This window comes from Heterocephalus glaber, unplaced genomic scaffold, assembly GCF_053883595.1.
Source record: "Heterocephalus glaber isolate CG9 unplaced genomic scaffold, H.glaber_assembly_v1.0 deba00001531, whole genome shotgun sequence".
NCBI lineage: Eukaryota > Metazoa > Chordata > Mammalia > Rodentia > Bathyergidae > Heterocephalus > Heterocephalus glaber.
Genome location: NW_028258329.1, coordinates 22,405,128 through 22,418,569, shown reverse-complemented (window position 1 = coordinate 22,418,569; position 13,442 = coordinate 22,405,128). Strand labels below are relative to the sequence as shown.

General features: G+C 41.5%; 1 protein-coding gene and 1 long non-coding RNA gene across 4 annotated transcripts in view; one reads left to right on the top strand and one right to left on the bottom strand.

The window, feature by feature from the left end:
* LOC110350758 (uncharacterized) overlaps nt 1-13,442 on the top strand; it is a 70,735-nt gene that overhangs the window by 27,746 nt on the left and 29,547 nt on the right. For both annotated transcript variants that reach the window (XR_015441779.1, XR_015441778.1), the window contains exon 2: nt 12,210-13,284. This is a non-coding gene — a long non-coding RNA (uncharacterized LOC110350758). The remainder of the gene's footprint in view (nt 1-12,209; nt 13,285-13,442) is intronic.
* The window catches only part of Tmc3 (transmembrane channel like 3), a 41,719-nt gene that overhangs the window by 24,864 nt on the left and 3,413 nt on the right, over nt 1-13,442 (bottom strand). For both annotated transcript variants that reach the window (XM_087188457.1, XM_004852913.3), the window contains exons 3-7: nt 8,483-8,558; nt 3,588-3,669; nt 1,817-1,923; nt 998-1,096; nt 783-925 (exon numbers count right to left, since the gene is read on the bottom strand). In XM_087188457.1, coding sequence (XP_087044583.1) covers nt 783-925; nt 998-1,096; nt 1,817-1,923; nt 3,588-3,669; nt 8,483-8,558 — 507 coding nt within the window. The remainder of the gene's footprint in view (nt 1-782; nt 926-997; nt 1,097-1,816; nt 1,924-3,587; nt 3,670-8,482; nt 8,559-13,442) is intronic.

Genomic DNA, 13,442 nt, shown 5'->3' with positions numbered 1-13,442 from the left:
GCTCCATGTCTTCCTCCCAAGTTTGCTCTGATTTGTTCATAAACTGTAATATGTAGTAAAGCATTTAAGCCTTACAAATGGGGGCTCTCAGGCCTTGAGGAGCTGGTTGATCTGGTTATTATATGTATTTTTATTCCAAGCACCTCTACCTGCACTTTGCTAACATGCCAGGTGATGGGGAGGGGTCCAGGTGGTGGGGCCCACATCTCCCCCAGGCTGGAGGCCCCTGTCACCTGCATTGCTTATGCTCTTTACAGAGAAGCACAGGAAGCCAGCTGGGAAGGGGCCACACCAGCCAACCTGCCTCTTACAGACAAGGCCTTGAGAGGGACCGTGGGTGGCTGCAGGACTCACAGTGCTATCGTGTATGTTGTGCCACCTCTTGGGGACAAACTAGGGGTGCCAGCTGCAAGACAGTGCACACAGCCAGGGTCCTGCACGATCTGGAGCCTGGCCACAGGCAGACACACAGACAGACACACAGCTTTGCTTTCTGCAAGCTCTGGTATCCTAGATCACATTGTTCATCTCTATTAGTGTGGTACTGCATAATTTTAAAGTTATGTAAACTGGCAACTGTGTGACACTCTGTCTCTTCAGAGCCAACCCAGGACCTGGCCCTTGGCAGTGAGCATAGGGATGTGCTTCGTAAATGCACAGGTGGCCCCTGTCCTGTAAAATGGGTGCAGTTACACCCTTAACTTAGAGGGTCAGTGACAAGATTGCATCAAATCACACAGCACAATTGCTAGCACAGATCTTGAGAAACTGAGCAGTCATACTTTTTTAAAAGAATGACAAAGCTGTAAGCGAACACGGCCATCCCCACCAGGAAGTACGCCAGGGGCAGACGGTAGCCAGCTCTCCCGATCCTCCTTTCCCTGCCGTAGTAGCCGTAGAAGAGGACGGAGTACTGAAGGTAGCCCTGCGGGGAGATCGCGCTAGGTCACTTCTGAGCGCCGTGCCCTGCTCCCCGCAGGTGCCACACCAGCCTCACCCCGAGGGACCAGACGGTGTTCAGGTCCTGGGCGGATGCAGCCTGCTCCGGGGGGATGGTCTTCCTGGCGGTGCTTCCGAAGGGCTGGCCAGCGATCAGCTGGTAAGAAAGGAGGTGTCAGTGGTCCCCTGGACAAGGGACCGAGTAACTCCGGGTGTCTGCTTGGTTCTACTGAGAAGAGCTCAGCCCAGGGCTCAGATTTCTCTGAATCAGATGTGGCTTCTGCGGGAGATCTCTGGGGTCCTTGGGTTTCCGTCATGGCCCAGGAAATGATAGCCCTGCTGTCTTTGTGAGGATGGGGTTTAGCTGAATAGGGGATTTTATTTTAACCTGTGGTTGGCCAACTGGCACAGAGGCCAAATCCTGAGATTCATATGGCCTGAGAGTAAAGAAAAGCTTTTGTTTTTTTAAATGGCTGGGAGCAGGGGGGACAAAAACAGTGTTTTGGGACAAATTAAACATTTTATAAAATATATAATATACAATATATACAATACAAAATATATACAATATAAATATACAATATATACAATATAAAATGGGTATTTCACTTTCCATAAGGAAAATTTTGTAGGAATGTAGTCAGTGTTCTTTGGTTTGGGTATGGTCTATGGCTGCCTTCGCAGGGTACTGCAGATTGGAGCAGGTGACAGAGACTGACCAGCTCACAGACCCATAATACTGTCCAGCCCTGCAGAGAAAAGATTCCTCACACATGCATCATCCTTCCCACAAGGATAACAAGAGCGGGAGATTTGTGCTACTCTAACATCTCTTCTGGGCAAGCAGTACTTTTCTCTGTCTTGAAATAGTTCTTACCTCTGGAATGACAATGAAAGCACTTGTCATAATTGTGAGCATAATGTTAATTCCAAATAACCATCTCAGGAATATGAAATACGAGGCCACACCTGATCCAAAATGACCTGCAGAAAGATGTGATGGTGAGAACACTCGACATTCAGTTCTCATAGTGCAAGAAATCGCCATAAAGCAACACTGTTGTTGCTCCTATATCAGCAAGGCCTAAGGAAGCATGCAGTTACTGATGAGTGTTACCCCCCAAATGGTAATTTAGATGGACCAAGATGCCCATGAATAGTTACTGCTTCTGTATGTAGAAAAATTCCTCCTTTACCAAAAATACTATTTGATAGTTCCTTAATGACATTTTATCTAAAATGCTCTGTCATATATTTCATATTTTTTATTCATATTTCATATTTTCATATATTTCATATATTTCATGAATGTTAAGAAATGTTAGCTTTTTTGAGAACCTGATATATTTCTTTTTCATTAGATGTCATTTTAAGAATGCTAATAATTTTTTGAGGGTCTTTTGTCTTAATTTCAAGATACAACCAGTTTGTTAGACATCAGCAAACTGGGTGAAGGGCACAAGGGGACTCTGCTCATTTTCTGTATACCTATGCTTATTCTAAATTTAAGAAACTGCTTAATTTCATTTAAATATTTAAATATTTTTCCTAGTTGGTTGTATAACTTTCAGATTTATCTTTTTGTAGATATAATTTCTTATCTATGTACTTTAACAGTTTAGTACTTTCCTAAATAATTTCTTACTTCATTTTTATAATTAGACTGGTTCTCTTTTGAGATTCAATCACTGATATTTTCTTTAATTCTTTCATGGTTTCCACTTGTATATTTAAATATTTTATGACATTTTAATATGAAAGAATTAAATCTACTCTTTGAAACAGTTGCTTCAATTGTTCCAGCAACATTTATGGAGTAATTTAGCCAGATTGTGATAATAGTCATATTGTAAAAGTCTGTGAATATTGCTACCTGTACCTGAAGTTTTTGCTTATTCCTTTGATTTCCAATTATTGAATTATGCTATGCTGTTTTGATTACTTAGCTTTTACAATGTGTTTTTAACATCTTGGTTATACAACTTCATTCGCATTTTTCCTTAAGTTTTACAAAATTATTCTTCTGGCTGTTTTCTTTCACCTGAATTTCATGATCATTTTGTCAACTACTCAAAACAATGCATGGAGACTTTTATTAGAATTGCATTAAACTTGAAAATGGATTTTGAGAAGTCAGCATTTTCAAAATCTCACATCTCTTTAGAAGACTTTTATATTCTGTGGTCCAATTTTATAGTTTCCTTTTTTTCAGAATTTCTGTTAAGTTTATTCCTGGTATTGTACATGTGTGTGTGTGTGTGTGTGTGTGTGTGTGTGTGTGTGTCTGCATTTGTGTGAGTGTAGATGTGATTTGTTTATTTTTTTACATTATCTAAATGCTTACAACATTTCTCTGAAAGTACAGATTTTCATACTTGTATTTTACAATTGCCATCTTATTTATTGTCACAGTTTTTTACTTCCTCTTCTGAGATTTGTGTGTCTGACTGAATGAACAAGATGGGAGAGGTCACTGCTACCTAGGAATGTAGAAAGGCAGGTGGGGACAGGCTGGGGTCTCCCATCTCTGGATCCCATGTGAGCCTGGGCCACGCAGGGCTGTGCAGTGTGAGGGCAGGGACACCCCCGACTGAGCTCAGACTGTGAACTGGCCAGTAGTCCCGCTTTCTCCACCTGAAAGTACTTACTCTCGATTTTCTTTATCCTCATTTCCCAGGGGATGAAGATGACCACAAAATTACAGGCCAGACGAGCAAACTTCCGCCATAGCTAGGAAGAAAGGGCCAGTTAGGGACTGTCACATGAGGGGATGGAATGGCTGGTCGCGGGAGGCTTTCAGATATACTCTGGCTACCTCTGCCTGTGGCATCCTCTGCTGTCATTGGTTCTAGGACCCAAGTGGCCCCTGGATTCTCCATGCTTTTCTTCAGGTGACTATGTACCTGCAGGATCTGGGTGAGGTGCACATTGTTTGGGGTCACAGCTGACCTTCCCCCTACTATCCCAAAGCAGGGGCTAAGACAGTGGAAAACACTGAAGGAATGGTGTCTAAAGGCACACCCTTGACCCTGCCATAAACCTGAGGTCGCTGGGGGAATGGGGCCCAGGTGGTGACACCTACATCCCTGCCTAAGGACCAAGGGTCCAGCGGCTACCTTGAGGACCTGCCCCACCTGTGTGTGTCTGGTGCCCTGCAGCACAGCGAGCTTCCCAGCCTCTCTTCTGCTGAAGCTTCTAGGGATAAAGCTGGAAATTTGTCTTGTGGGCTTAAGATGCAATGAAGAGTTCACTTTTTTTTTTTTTCAGAGTAAAGCAAAATGTGCCCTGACACTGGCTCTGCTGTCCAACAGAGTTGGCAGGTTGTGCGTTTTAACACACAAACAATCTGTGTTTGTGTTGGAAGCAAATGATATCATTCCACAAGGGGCTACAAATGTGATAACCATACTCTGAGCTATAAAACAGCCCATGGCCCCGGTTCAGACCCATACGATAATATCATTGTGGATGTGTCTGCTTAGGGCAGACAGCTGCTTGCAAATAAAAGTCTGAATTTTATCAGAAGTTGGTGTGATTTATTTTCTACTTAGGATTTGAGAGTCAACTTAAATATAGCCACTCTCATGAAACCATTGCAGATTCTCTGTGGCCGGAAGGAAGTTGTTCTGTTTGTAAAGTCCTCTAGCAATAATCTCTGGTCTCTCTTACAATGTCGTCCTGTCCCACCTTGCACTGCCTTTATTTTGCACAGCTGGGTTTTCTCTAGAGTGCAGAGAACCACACTAAGACTTTTGATCCTGTCTCCCCAGCAGTGCCAAGAGGCAGGCATGCTCAAGTGTCCTTTGATGAGGCTTGGGTTGAGTCTCTGGCCTGTGTCAAGTCCTCAAATCTAAAAAACATGAGGGAAGAAGCCAGAATTCTAGCTCTAGCTCCTCATCTGTCTTGTGACATGCCCCTGGGGAAGTTATTTTCTTTGCTTGCAATGCTGTTTGTGCATCTATATAAGGAACAATAGAGTTCAGTTGGTGGCTTTCAGAGTGTTCTTGATGTTTAAAATTGTATGAGAATTTCAGAACATGAATCAGGCTAAAGCAGGCCACGTTCACAGGTGGTAACTGCCTGGTCTCCACTCTGGCCTCAGGTGCTGGAAAAGCTAGACCTCCAGGCTCAGTTTCCAGAGCACTGGATTGAAGGATCCCCAAGGCTTACTGTGGCCATGAGTCCACACTGGCTTTGCCTAAACGAGTTTCTTATAGCAAATAGAAAAATGTGATTTTTTTTTTTTTTACTTTCTTTTTTTTTGATACCAGGGATCGAACTCTGGTCCTTCCGCTTGTGAGGCAGGCGGTGAAACCACTGAGCTAAATCCCCAGCCCCCAAAAAGGTGATTTTTTGATGACTATGATTCAGTAAGGTGCAGGGAAAAATATCATGATTTGCACCAAATCTCCATAGCAAAACTCTTCGAACTTTATGGAATAATTCAGAATTTTAAGAGCAAAGCAAAAACAAAACAAAGTAAACAAAACAAAACAAAAACCTTGCAAGGAACAGGTCCTGACTGTGGGTTTGGGTTACTGAGTTTGGGTAACTCAATTTTGTTGTTATTTTTGTACTAAGTATTCAGTTTTGGTAATCTTGGTGAGTTATTTTGGTAAGAAACTTACTGCATTTTGGTAACATCATTCTTTCATCCTTGGAAAGAGTTGTATGCTTCCCTGGAGTGTGTTCTTACAACATGTGTAATGGCTCTAAAAAGCACCTGCTTGAGTGGGACCCCAAGTTGCACCTCTTGTAAGTGCAGACAGTGGGCAAGACCTGTGGTGTGGGGGCCAGGGCAGAGCTTGCCTTCAGTAGAGGGAAGGCAGCTGGGGACAAGTCCGTGCCACCGTGGGACAGTCCTCTGGCTGGGGAGAAGGCTCTTACACATGAAGTCAGGGAAGCTCTAGCTGGGCAGGCCATACTTGCACCGAGACTTGAATGCAAAGGAATCAACACTTTAAGAACAATAAATGGGAGGAGGAGCTGTGTGGGCAGGGAGGCCAGCTGGTGTAGGTCTGCGCATCAGCAGGAGCTGGGGACTGCCTAGTGGAGCAAGGAGAGAGGTGTGAGAAGAAACCCAGCAGTGGTGGTGGCCCGATTAGCTACACATGGGAAGGAGTGTAGCATAAATTCTAAGGGTCATTAAAGCTACTTTTGGTTATCATTAGAACATTAGCAAGAGGTGGGATGAGCAGTTTCCTGCTTCCAATGCTGCCCTGGCTCCAGGGTGTAAGCAAATGGTTTTCAGACGTCCCATTAGAAGGCCAGCAGTGTAGAGAGCATCGTGGGCAGCCATCTGTAGTCCTACATGGAAGAAGGATTCCTGCCAAATTGTGCCATGGGGCTCTGGGGAAGGGGGACTTCCCTTTTTGCTGTCACGTGAGAAATGAAAGATGTAGACTGTTAAAACTCAAAGGATTCTTTCAAAGCCATTTACCCAGAGCAGGGAAACAATGGCAGAAAGGCCTGGGTGTCCCCATCTGCAGTTCCAGGCACCCAGGGCAGCTCTTGCGCCTCTGTGACCCGAGGTCTTGCATTACCAGACCTTGGTCTCTTACAGAACACAGAAATGTGCTAATGCCAAAGTAAGACTATCTACAGCAAGGGGTTATTGCGCAGGAATCAAGGGAAACTTCACATGAACAGAAACTTCAGATGGAGAACAACGGGGGGCCTGCAGAAGGCGCTTCGAGTCTGGAGTGGATCCCAGGAGAAGGAAGAATAGCCATGCAGGAGGTGGTGTACCAAGATCTCATGGGTGGAAGTCATGAGAGAATGGAGGAATATTCTATGAAGTTTACTATTTGGAAAACAGTGGTTTTTTTTTAGTAAAACAAATGAAAGACTATAAATAGAGATAAGACTCACTGAGCTGTAAGCAATATGCAGATTGGCTAAAGCGGTGGTAGAGGGCTTTTCTTTAACATGGGGGCTCCACAGGCAGAAGGAGCAGTGTTTCAGCAGGTCTGCCCCTGTGTCCACCAGAAGACCTGGCACAGGGCTCCGTTGACCTGGATTGAGGTGCTTCCTGCTTGGCCACTGGGGCTGTGGGAAGGATGGGTTTCCCTGCCTGCCTGCATAGCATGGCTGAAAACTTTTGGGCCATCTCTAGATAAGGTGGAAGCTTGGAACACTTTCTCTGGAAATTCACATCTTGAAGTTGATCCTGAGTCCATGTTGGGTTTCCCGTTAACCTTTCTATTGCTGTATATGTTACAGATTGTTTGTAACCAAGTGAAGGGCCTAATATTATCAGACAAATGTCTTCCCATAGCATTTCAGACAGTTTACTTAGAGAAAAACAAGAGTGTTGGCAGCATGTGTGATTATAAATGATGATTTTGTTTTGTATTTGTAGTTCATAAACTCCCTCAGAATGGAACAGGCATAAGAGTCATGAGACAGTTTGATCGTAAATCAGGAAGATTCTGTGAAGAGTAAGAAGAAAGAATGCCAAGGCAGAACCTTGGAGATTTTTTTGATATAATTTTCAGACATGTAAAATTTGTGACATTTTAATTTTATTTCAGAGAAACTAATAAGAGTCTATCATTTTTCTGTTAAAATAAACTTGAAATATATAATATTCAGTGATTATGCAGATATTATGAGGCCAATAAATTATTTCATGGAGGATGATAGTATATCAAGGCTCTTGGAAAGTAATTTTTAAAATATTTATCAATAGCCTAAAAACAGATCATAGTCTTTTTCTGTAGTAATTACAGTTCTGACATTTGGCCTAGGAAAATAATTTAAAAAGATAGCAAGATCTTATTTGGCAAATTTTTTTTGCAGGATTATTAATAGTAATGGAAAGTTAGAAGCGATTTAAATATATAGAGCAGGCAAATGCCCCTTTAAATTAATGTATATTTATCAGATTAATATTAAGCAGTTATCGAAAATGGTGAATATTAAAAACTATATAGCAACATGGAAAAATCCCTGTGGTGTTAAGTGAAAAAAGAAGCAAGACAAAAATATTTGTATATGATATCACTACAAGGTGAAAATCACACGTTTATGCAGCAACTGTAACATGAGATTTTTAAAAAGATGACATTATGATAGCAAGGGGCCCAGAACAAATGATTTTCCCCTTCATTTTAAAAGACATAGGAAATATCTTCATAGATAATTTCAAGGTGTGCTAGAGTTTAGCTTTAAATGACTGGTTGGGAAAAATCACAATTGAAACCTCAGCACTGCACTATAGAACCAGAGCTGGAGTGTGCTGCAGCCTTCGCACAGTGAGGGACACATGAGGTGACACAGCAAGGGACACATGAGGTAACACAGCAAGGAACCGGCATCTGTGGGTGGGGCTAAGTCTGGACATCCCTCTCCTGAGGCACAAGGCTTAGTTAGCCAGGTCACATAACTGGTGAGCCATGGCAGCTGGGACTAAACTCCAAGTTTTGGAAAGGAGGCTTTCGAGTTCAGCCCCATGCTCTGAGCTGCTAACAAATGAGCTCACCACCCACGGACCAAGGCAAGTACAGCCCCACAAAGGGGCAGCATCTCGGTTGTTCTTTACCTCTGCGCCTGCTGCTTGGTAGCCTCGAGTCCTGGTCAGCCTCCCTTCAAACTTCAGCACAATCTCCTTCGCTCGTCTGAGAAAAGAAAACATAACTGTCAGCACAATTTTATCACACTTACAATTTTTGCAAAATATGTGGAAGTGCACGAGGAATAAGTCGCCAAACAAAGCAGGACGAGATGCTGTGGGAGGGAGAGGATTACTAGGTTTCATGTCCTGACTATTGATAGCTAGAAGACACCTTTAATTTTGTTTTCCTTTTTTTTTTCCCCCATTAAGTTTATTGGTACATTTTCGGTATAAAATACAGTTACATTCTTCATTGGGATCTTGTACCATTATATGAGTCTCTTGGTTCTTATTTTTTTCCCTTCCCTTGCCCTCCCTTCACCCCCCCCACCCTTCCCTGTTTGCAAAGACCTTGTTTCCATTTTTTTTCCTCTTTTCATATTTTTTCCTTTCCCTTTTTTCCCTTTCCCTACCCCTCCCAATTCCCCTGCTCTTTTAGACCTTTTCTTCCTGTTACACAATATCAGTCATAATTTTTTAAATTACAATATTAAGATCTAGGAGACATTACCACAGATTTTACAGAATTTAAAAGGATATAGAAACCATATTACAAAAATCTGTTTTGAAATAAATTTGACAACTTCTATGAAGTACCTTGGAAGACAAATTAATGAAACTAACTCTGGAGGAAATATAAAATTTGAAGAGCACCTATTAAAGAAAGTGTAATTCCTAGCTTGAAAACCTACCTATATGACAACAGCAGGCTCATAAACATTTTAACTGATAAATTATATCAAACAATGAAAGCAGAAAAAAGAAGGAACGCTTCTCCCCTCATTTTAGGAACTCAACATTGTGCTAATCCTAAAACTGGATAAAGATAATAGAAGAAAAAAGTATGAACATAGACAGAAATTTGTTTAACAAAACAAACTATTAGAAGTCAGATCTGGCAGGATGTAGAAAGTGGTTTTGTTATAGGGATGGCAGTGTTGGTTCAGCATTGGAAGATCCACCCCCAAAAGTCATCATTTTAACAGAGGAAAGGAAAAAGCCATATGATCCTGTCACTAGTTGGAGAAAGAGTATTGGACCAAATTCTACAGCTGTTCATGGTAAAAGCTATCAGGAGACTAGAAGTAGAACAGAACCTTCTCAACAGATTAAAGATATGTACTCCATACATCCAGCGAGAATGCCTTATATAAATGGAGAAGATGCAATGCTTTCTCCTTAAGGTGGGGAACAAGGGCAGATATGCTTACTCTTTATCTGTCCATTAAACTTTGAAACCTAGTCCCCACCAAAATAGTCTGGCAATAAAATGACACAACTAGGATAGGATTGGCACGGCAGAAGCAAAATCTTTATATGTAGATGAAATGGTCATCTACAGAGAAAATACTAAGAAATCTCTAGGAGCCCCTAGAAATTGTACTTGAATTTAGCAGGATTGGAAAACACAAGGTATATATAAAAATTCAGGTCTGTGTATACTTGCTATAAATGAAGAATTGGATATTGAAATTTAAAAGTTATGTAGGAGTACAAAGGACTTAGAAAAGTTAAAAACAAAAACAAAAACAAAAACAATGTTGGAAGACATTTAGTACCTAATTTTAAGACTTCTTCTAAAGCTGCAGTAATCAAAGCAGTGTTGGTGTAAGGAAAGACATATAGATCATTGGAATAAAACAGAGAATCTAGAAATAGAACTACACATATATGGTCCACTGAGTTTTGAAAGATTATTTAACATTAGCATTTTATAGAATATAAATTCAATTCAAAAGCTGAGGAAGAGATAGTGTTTTCAGCAAAGGGCACTAGAACACCTGGTATCCATATATAAAAAATTAACCTCAACCCTTTTTTTCCATACATGAAAATAACTTGAAGGGATCTATAAACCTAAATAAGAAAGCCTAAAAGTATAAAACTTTAAGAAGAAATTATAAGGGAAAATATTTATGAATTCAGGGTAGGCAAGAACTACCTAGGATACAAAAAAACATGATGTATAAAAGAAAAAAAATGATAAATGAGATTCCATCAAAATTTAGAACTTTAAATGACATCATTAAAATGAAAAGTAATCCTTAAACAGATCATATTTACAATGCATATAAGATATGACCAGAATATATAAAGAATTTTTAGAGCTCATTAATAGACAACCCAATTAAAATGTAGACATAAGAAGATGATAAATAGCCAGTATAGCACAAGGAATGGTGTGCAGCTCTAGAATCAGAAAAATACTAATCAGTACAATAATAGGATTGAATTATACACTCATTAGGGAGATGAAGTCAAAAGTTTCAAAAGCCTTGTCATGACTTTTTCTTTTTTTTGGATTCTCCCCCTTTGTGTTTAATTTGTCATGCCCAATGGATTCATTCCACTGGGTTTCCTGGGGCTGTGATCCTCATTGTCTTTTCCTAGGATATTGGCTAAAATTTTTTGGAGTGCTGGTTTGGTATTCATGAAGTTCCTGAGGTGCTCTTTATCATGGAAGTATCTTATTTCTCCATCAATTTTGAAAGATAGTTTTGCAGGGTACATCAATCTGGATTGGAGGCTATTTCCCTTTAGGGCTTGGAATACATCACTCCAAGCTCTTCTTGCCTTGAGTGTTTGCACTGAGAAGTCTGCTGTGATTCTGATGGGCTTTCCTTTGTATGTGATTTGTTTCTTTTCTCTCACTGCTTGTAGAATTTTGTTCTTCTGTTGAGTGTCTGGAATCCTAACTATTATATGCCTATGTGTAGATTTTTTTTTTTTTATTAAGGCTAGCTGGAGTCCTATATGCCTCACTTATCTGTATGTCAAGTTCTTTTCCCCTCTTTGGGAAGTTTTCTGCCATCACTTCTGTGAACAGTTTTTTTATGTCATCTGCACTCTGTCCTCTTTCTTCATTGACTCCAATCAGTCTTATGTTATTCTTTTTTGCATCATCTAGCAGCTGCTGGATTGATTTCTCGTGTTCCCTTACAATTGTAAAGCAAATTTTCTTTTCCTCCTCACTAATTTCAATCTTATCTTCTATATGTGAAATTGTATCCTCACATTGGTTCATTCTGCTGCACAGACTTTCGATGGAGTTTTTAATCTCTTGGCAATCTCTTTGTATCTGTTTTATGGATTCCATTTGTTTTCTATGTTGGGATTCCATCATGTTTCTCAGCTCCTCTATGATTTTTATCTGTGTCCTCTCTAGATTTATTAATCATGTCTTGCACCATGAGCCAAATCTTTGCTGTTATCTGAGTAATTATTTCTGATTTCATTTTTCCCAGATCCTCTTTTGTTGCCAGTTCAGAGAGTCCAGGTGTTTGAGTATCAGATTGTTCCATCTCATTTCCCTTTGGGGTTGCTGTAGGTGATCCTGACCTCTGTTTTTGAGGCTTTTTTATATGTTTTCTCATTTCCACGGGGTGGGGGTGGGGGTGCTTCTGGTGCCCACATGGCTCAGCTTCTCTGCCCTAGGAGCTTGGGATGGTGGTGGGGGAGCTTCCTTCTGGGTACTGTGACCAGCTCACCTTCTCTGCCCTAGGAGCCTGGGATGGCAGCAGGGGAGCTTCCTTCTGGGTGCTGGGACTGGCTGAGCTTCTCTGCCCTAGGAGCCTGGGATGGTGGAGGGGGAGCTTCCTTCCGGGTGCTCATGTCTTCACTTTAAAACATGTTTCTTACTATCATTTGCTTTTAGAGAAACAACAACCCAGACAAACTGCCAGCGCTCTTGACTGGAAGGAAGATAACCACTCCATTACCACTGAAAGGATGAACATCACCTAGAGTCAGACCGGGAGGCCAGTTGGCTGCCAAGCCTAATTTTGTTTTTCTTTAGCTGAGCACACCTGTAACCCAGCACTTTGGGAGGCCAAGGCAGGAGGATCACAAGTTGGAGCCCAGCCTGGGAAACTTACAGAAACTCTGTCTCAAAATAAAAAATAAAAAGTACCTCTGGGTTTGATCCCAGTTCCACACACACAAAATTATTTAACACCTACACAGACCAACTAATCCAAAATGGTGAGTGCATACCAACGGTAATTACAACTGAATTTCTTAAAATTCTGGAGGTTGGCTGGGAATCACTAGCTTTGGAAATCCTGTCTGAGCTCCTCCACTTAGCAACTTGCCTCTTTCTGTCAATTCTTTGGAAGTGAAAATCAGACTGGCTTCAGAGAACCTGCTTTAAGGAAAGAGTGATGTCTGGTTAGGGGGAGCAGGAAAGTCGTGTTTATGTAGCCATGAACACACCTACTCAGCCAAACCAACCACCCATATACTGTGTTGTTGAGTGAACCTGCTACGGTTATCTAAATGTTCAATCTGAAAAATGGACAGAATCCATTGAGATCGATTGTTAAATCCACAACTGTGTGAACAACAGGACTAGAGTGAGTGCTGATGCCACGAGACAGACTTGAGCCATGGACTCTTGGAGATGAACATCTCCTTGGAGTAACCTCATCCTGTGCCACCCCAGAGCAGAGTTCCTCCTTACCCTTTGCTTGGGCAGGTTCAGTACTCAACAGCTTAGCTCTTCCGGATCAGCCAGTTTGCTAGTTTGGCAAATTCCCTCCTCTGTGTGTACATCCCAAGCAGCTCCTAAGGACAAGTCAACTCTCTTTTTTACAGCAAGATGATCTTTACAAAGCATGATCTAACAACACTGGGGTTTGGACCTCTCTACCCACTCACTGCAAGAATCCTTATGATCATAGCCCTCCCAATGCAATGCACTGGCTTCACTGTGATCAAAACAAGAAACAGAGGTAAGGCTGTCATGCTACTCCATACTGGGAGCACCACCCCAGGGCCATCCTCCATAGGTGTTATTCTTTCCCGCAGATATTGCTGGATGCCTGTTTTGAGTCAGACATAGTAAAATAGAGAAATGCATAACACAGAGTCACTGCTCTGGAAGAGCTCA